Genomic DNA, 7,361 nt, shown 5'->3' on the forward strand with positions numbered 1-7,361 from the left:
TCAAGAAGCCAACTTTATGTCAGGGGACAGACAATGAGAATTGTCGTGAACATAACTTAATCGAAATGTGATGTTTATGGCGGTACTGATGAAGATGGAAGTGGCTGATATGATGGAGATATTGACAATTGATGGGAAATGAAATTGAAACTGCATTCGTATGTTTTGGGGGGGGCGGATATGAAAGACACATTTAAGGGGAAATTTATGGGGAATGTCGTTAGAGAATCGATTTTTTTCACCGTAGATAGGGTTTGTTACATTTGTTTAGAGAAATGCTGGTTTTTATTATTGTTTTATCATTGTGAGAATGTGGCATTGGAGTAGAGTATTTCTCTACAGAATGTTTTCTTCAAAAATCTTAATATCAATTTATCAAGTTTTTAGTAAATTTTCCTATGAACTCTATACATAATTCCCTAAAACGTATTACTGATTAGCCAGCAAATCAATTTAATCAATTATAAATTCATAAGACTATTTCATCCCATTTGCAAGTCATCTGTCTGATATCCAAATGTTTATCATTTGTAGTCCTGGTTTGGGTAACTAAATCTTTGATTAGACCGGATGTGAATGTACACAATCCAACACATTGGGTGTCATTCTTGCATTACTCGGACAGGATATCCTGCATAATAACCAGAATTGACTTTTGGCAATAGCATAGCACATCATATTTGATTAGACGACATACCACCTGCCTATATCCGTTGCTACATCTATGACCAAATTCTTTGTGTCATATATCGACGAGGGGGTATGAGAATAGCTTTATTTAGTAGCCCATTGAGCTGCCTGTCTAAGTCAGTTACATTTCCATTTGTTATTTATATAGATTGGATAAATATGATTTTTGTGTGCAAATAATCAGGCTATATACCAAAGAGGAAGTAGAGCAAGAAGAAGGATGATATGGAGGATTATTAGTTATTCACCTATACAGACACCCACACACACATGTGCTCTACGATATGAACAACACAGTCTCTACAAACATTTATTTACTCTTTGAGTATGTGGCCATCACCCTGAGTCCATACATTTTATATGCAAGTCGGGCGGCGGGTCGAAAGAAGGAAGGTGGTAAATTGTAAGAGTGTATGGGGTGTCATGGGTGTCAATAACAAATTTATTCATGCATATGAGAAATCTATCAATGTCTATGCCTGTCTGTCCATCTATCTAGTTTCTGTATTTGTGTTTATTTATCCTGTGCTTTGTGCTTTCTTATCAAATATTGAAGTCTAGTATTGAAGTCGGAAAGAGAATTGAAAAATTAAATCAAATTTTGTGTCACTTCATATGTGGCAGTTTGATTGTTTCTGAGGTGGGGGATGGGTAATACGGATGCAAATAAAAACAGATATAGAAAGAGTATGAAAAAGTACTTTCAACTATGTAAAAAGTTTTCGATTGAAATTCAATGTATACAGAAAACCCTCGAAAGAACTTACATCTTCTGAATAAGACATCTAAGGAATGTCTTATGTGTAAAGAATATGAGGATAATATCTTCTTAAAACTAATGGAAGGATTTTTTATAGCAGACTTTTTGTATATTTTCCATCTATATAATACCAGCTAAAGTATTATATTTACAGAAGATTAATGGAAGGGCTTCTATGTGTAGAAAACCAGCCCTTCTATATATATTCTGTCGGCAAAAGTTCTTTGGAAGTTCGTTAGTTCATGGAAGACCTAGTCTAGTTCCTCCAGCATGTTTGATATTCCTGATCACATACAATAATAATAAACAACTTAATTACACTTCACTTCTTTTTCTTATATTTAATATTTTCCAACATATATTCAAATCCGATTCCGTAACAATTTTTAAATCAAATCTTTGTATCTCTCTTCAAGTTGTTGCAGGATCGCTTCACGTCTTTTGCGATGTCTAGCGCCACCTTTTTGCACGACAATGCATGTGGTGTCACTACCAACATCTGTTGTTGGCATTGTCGTGGGTGACGTTCCAGTAGGAGACATTGCAGTAGGGCTTGTTCCAGTAGGAGAGCTTGACGTAGGAGATGTTGTTGCCATTTGTCTTCCTGCTATATTTTCATCATCGCCATAATCCATGCTACGCGTCTTGAAACAAATTTCTTGTGTTGAAGGAGTTTGTGATGAACCTGACGAGCTTCCACCATTCATACCAAAGAGACCATTTAACCATGCCATCGTTTCATTGGGTTGTGTTATCAAATCATAGATAATGGCACCACCAACACCGCTAGCAACGCCGACACCAAAACCTGAGATGGCTGATATAGCTTGGGTAACAACGCGACCTTCAGGAATGGCATCTTCCCGACCGGCTTCTTTCAGTATCCTATAGACTTCATCGGGTTTTAGGGGGCGTAAAGTGACACGACGGGCTGGGTTGGGTATATAAAACGATTATTAGTAATAGTCCCCCATGGCACTTCACATTGAAATTACCTTCTGTTATAATTGTTCCACAACAAAACAAAATTGTGGCTATAAAAGCCAATTTTGAAGAGTAGTTTAATTGCATACTAATATTGTTTTTCAAATTTTTCCCGTTTTTTTTCTACTAGTTTTGAAAAAAATTTGCACACGCAAAAAAATCACAAGACTAACAAAGTCCACAGCTCAAATTAGGTAACTGAAAGATAAACCTAAATATCTGCCGCTTATATTAACTCGGTTAGTTTAAAGGTGAGAGATGGCGGGCAACAACAATGAAGAGGTCAACATTCATTTACCACGTTTTCTATTGACGATGCTGATGATGCTACCAATAGTTTGTATGTGAATGAATCGCTGTGCTGCTCTGTGAAGAAAGTAGTAGCTTTGGGGTTCCATTGAAAACGCGTTAACCCTTTCTTTATGTTTGCGGCAATATTATCAAAATAGATGACAGTTGTGAACAACTGAATGGCGATGAGGTTATTTATATTCGTAAATTTTGCAAAAAATTGGCAAAGTGTTACATTTATAAATATTAATAAAGAAATATTCTTATCAGCTGTCATGTGATATTTAAACTATTCTAAATAAAAATATCTAAATATGATAGAGAGATATTTTACTTTGCATTTTTTTAGGTTACACTGTGCTACAAAGTATGTTAATTTTTGAGGAGCAGGAGGCACTGGTCAAATTTATCCTATCTATGAAAAACATATGAAATTACGTATTTACTCCTGTTCTCTGAACTCCTGTTCTCTGGAACTCCTCTTCTCTGAAACTTTGTTTACGTTAGCAGACTTGCTATAAAGTGCATATTCTCTCCAAATAAGGTTCTTTGTCTCCAAAATACATGTAGAAGCTTTTTAGCTTATTTCGAAAATGAGGTTGGATCAATAATTAGATGGTATAGATGGTACTGATCTGGACAACATTTACTTCCAACAGGGGCCACGTGAAAGATAAGGTTTCATGGAAGGGTTATGATACTGAAAACGTGCTCGCAGACTCATCATTATGAAATATATATATATATATATATATATCCGATAATCTCAAATCCACTGAGATTGAGAGGATATATAGGTAGTCTTCGTTATAGAACTCTGAAGAAATTTTTAAAAGGGACCGCTTGTATTTTTCACTTTCAAATATTCTTTTAGAAATTTCTGGCTGTTTTGTTCATTGACAATAAATTTCTTAATAAACTCTCGCTTGTATTGGTCCTTGTATTAGCCTTGAAAAAAACATTCTTAAAAAATCCACGTCTTGTATAATCATTGAGAAAATTAAAAAAAAAAAAACACCAGGCCATGTATAGCCCTTGAACAAATATTTTTAAAAAATCCACGCCTTGTATAACCTATAAAAATGGAATTCAGTCTGTAGAAGTCTGTAAAAGCTCTGCTGGTTATAGAATATCTGTTGATACATGATATATTGTATGTATCACAAAAAGACTTGTTTATCGAAAACCTTTATTGGTTTCATATCTATGGAAGACCTTTCGAGACCGGAGGGTATATATTAGATTTTTAGTAGATGTTATGGCCTTAGAAAAATGTCGTCGATTTAAAGAATACTTTTGAAAAGTCTTTTACAATACATATTTCATATTCTTTGTTTCTGAACCCTATGGAGGTTTTGTCTGTATAGAATACATGTAGACGGATTTTTACCTATGAGTATACAAAATATTTAATCCCATTTCTAATTTCATGTGTATATAAAAATTTGTCTGTAGACAATTTGTTGAACATATTCTGCCCATAAAATAACTTTAGAAAGTCGCATGTCTATTACACACTTGCCGAGATAGATGATCTGTAGATGATCTCTGTCGTGAGATATATCTTCAATTGCAAAATATCTGTGGGAGATAATATATAGGGCACAAACGCTTCGGCTTTGCCAAATTATAACTACATTTGAAATGGAAAGGGGTTGGACTTTAAGCCTCTTTAAACTATGCCTATTAAACTAATTTGATTGTGTCTACAAAAAATTCCAGAATACTAATATAAACATTATCAAACCTGTTTAATGTAAATCATTTTATAGACATGTAAAACATATACTCTTTGTCTTTGTTGTTGTTGTTATTGCTTATGTTTTTCTTGGTAAATAGCAACACTTTCTTCGAAGAATAAATTTATGCCTTAGGCGTAAACATTTTAACTATGATATGACATTAAATATTAATAGAAAATTATGTGCCCGAGGGACTTGAAAATTGCCAATAAAAGCGCCAGTTGACCATTGACAAGTTTCAGTTTCGGAGACAATCATTAACGGGTGATAGAGATAAAAGTGGATTATTTGCAATGTTTTCTAAGTGGTGGTGTTTCAATTGTATAATTTTAGTAATAACTTTAATTTTAACACAAAATGCTGTGGAATGTGGGTATAATTAATATTTTAAACGATCTTTTAATGATACATAATTTCCGTTTTTTCAGCACGAAAAATTGTTTTACGCCCCTTGTCCGCCAAAGAAGTTTATGCCGTTCTAAAGTCAGCTGCCCGTGCAGATGCTGAGCCCGAAGGCCGTGCTGCCAGCCAAGCTAAATCAGTTACCCAAGGAATATCAGCGGCAAGTGGTTTTACATTGGGCCTAATTAAAGGTGTTGGTGGCACCTTATTGGTGACCTCAAATGCCACCAGTGAATTCCTAAATAATCTCAATCTAACTGCCCACATTCCCAATGTCGATTTATATTCGCTATTGCCGAATGTGACATTACCCACCATCGATTTAAGTGGCATTGATTATTCTACATTAGTGCCGAAAATTAATTTAACCGGTATCGATTATGCTTCCCTACTACCCACTGTCAATCTGAGTGCAATTGATTATACAGCATTACTGCCCAATATAAATATTACGACATTGTTCTCAAAAACGGGTACCACTGCACCATCTGGTAATTCGTATATAACGCAGGAGATTTGTTTCCAAACTCGTAGTGCTGATAGTGTGGGTGAGGCACAAGGTAGACAAACAGCTACTACAACTCCTACAACTACTGGAACTGCAGCAGGCACAGCTACTGCAACAGCGACGGCGACAGGAACTGCTGGTACGGGAACGGCCACACCTACTACAACAGGAAGTGGTACTTCTGTTGGTACCGGAACGGGAACGATATCAAATACAAGTCCCACAGTGACAACATCCACTGGCACCACAACTACTGAACCCAGTTCCACAACGTGCATTGTTTTGGAAAAACCCTCAAGTAGACGTCGCAAACGTCGTTCTTTTAATGGAAAATTGAAAAGGCGTGTTATGAGCTTTAAGTAGAGGCGTTGTGTATATTGTTAGATACATATTTATATTTATAATATTTATTTATTCGATTTGAAATACGTACAATAAAAAATGTATAATCCTTGCGATAACTTGTTTTTCTAAGGTGGTAAAATATTTAATAGCTAAAGACTTCAATATTGGTTTAATGAAATTCATTTTCATTAAACCAATAAAATGATACCCATTTTACACCGCGGCTACTACGTCCACAGCAAAATTATCGGGCTTGGAAAATCCATGAGATCGGATTGGTGAGGAGCCTCTTTATCCTCATCGTGTGGCATTTGGTGTTGTTTGGTTCAAAGATGCCTTGGTAGATTTCTATCGAAAAAGACAGTTGAATCAAAAGTTACCTTTTATGGATTTTATGGATATTAACCCTATGGTCAATAACCAAAAAATTATCCAAAAACTATCCAAAGATAGCTCTGTAATTCATTAAAAAATTGGACTATCATGAGGTTTTTTGTTTTAAATTAGTTTATACGGATCTGATCTAGATTTAGGAACTCGAAATTATATATACTTTAAAATAATATATATTTAAATCCATTCTTAAATGATAAACTATCTAAAACAATCATAGTATATTCTTTATAGCTTTCAAATGGGTTAAGCTTATTTAGGTGTTCCCCATCGCCTCTGCAAATGTTTGTGGCCCCAGACAACATGGGACCATCAGGGCGACTCGTGGAAGTCAGAAACTACCTTGGTTTTCCTTTGGTATACATTCGAAAGCTATAACGAATTTACTATGATATTTAGGGGATCAAATGGACCAAAAGACTTACTTTGGTCTGTTTTTCTGGTCGCTCTAGATGCCACAATAATGACCCGAACACGACGAAATTTTAAAAGCATAAGCATGACTATTTTCATTATGATCGGTCAATATTAGCAGATCAAGCGGGCAAAGACTTTTGTGTGAAAATAACAAAATTTGCATTTCATTGAGTATATATTTACTCCTGAGGGCAATAGACCGGGGAAGATGACATTATATCCAAGAACAGCACTTGACCTTTACATTGATACCAATTATATTTCTGTATGTACTCAGATGTATGAGTTATAGGTAAATATTTACAGGAGCCTACCCACATGATATTGTTCAGTATTATCATTACCACACTAGAAGACGGAAATGTAGAGGGAATTTTGCCTGAGGTTCCGGTTATGGTCCAGGATATTTCGGTGATGAAATGGACCGAAAACTGTTTTTTTATGGTTTTACATGACATATACCCTCCCAAGGTAATACTATATCCATTAACTCGAAAAATTTCATCTCAAATGAATTTGTTCATTTCCTAAAATCATGTGGCTCAGTGTATCAACCTTACGTTGAATTAAAAAATTAATTATGTCAAATAATTTGTTTCCTATGGTAGTTTGGGGACTTTTCAATCGACCTGTTATAATTACTTCTATCACATTTGCGACATTCAATAGGAGGACAGTTAAGACAAAGTCCGATAAGCCGTTGCCGTTTGTTATATGAGGGCTATGTTAAAATATGACTACACAGATAATTTGTATGCCACTCACATATGGGTTATGGTTTGTGAATTTGATATAGGGACTATGTAAAAAAGTTAACCATATTGAAAAA

At 35.0% G+C, this 7,361-nt stretch overlaps 2 protein-coding genes across 2 annotated transcripts; one reads left to right on the plus strand and one right to left on the minus strand.

Annotated features, from left to right (window-relative positions):
• Positions 1-1,836: 1,836 nt before the first annotated feature.
• On the minus strand, positions 1,837-2,521 carry LOC133325122 (uncharacterized). Its single transcript, XM_061533946.1, has 2 exons — positions 2,446-2,521; positions 1,837-2,381 (listed from the first exon to the last, which is right to left on the minus strand). The coding sequence occupies exons 1-2, from the start codon at positions 2,519-2,521 to the stop codon at positions 1,837-1,839; spliced, it is 621 nt and encodes a 206-aa protein (XP_061389930.1).
• Positions 2,522-4,824: 2,303 nt separating this feature from the next.
• LOC133325123 (putative per-hexamer repeat protein 5) lies at positions 4,825-5,740 on the plus strand. Its single transcript, XM_061533947.1, has 2 exons — positions 4,825-4,840; positions 4,896-5,740. Exons 1-2 carry the CDS (start codon positions 4,825-4,827, stop codon positions 5,738-5,740), a joined length of 861 nt encoding a protein of 286 aa, XP_061389931.1.
• The last annotated feature ends 1,621 nt before the right edge of the window (positions 5,741-7,361 follow it).

Source organism: Musca vetustissima, unplaced genomic scaffold, assembly GCF_032173495.1.
Source record: "Musca vetustissima isolate MV318-11 ecotype Yass unplaced genomic scaffold, APGP_CSIRO_Mvet_v1 utg6677, whole genome shotgun sequence".
NCBI lineage: Eukaryota > Metazoa > Arthropoda > Insecta > Diptera > Muscidae > Musca > Musca vetustissima.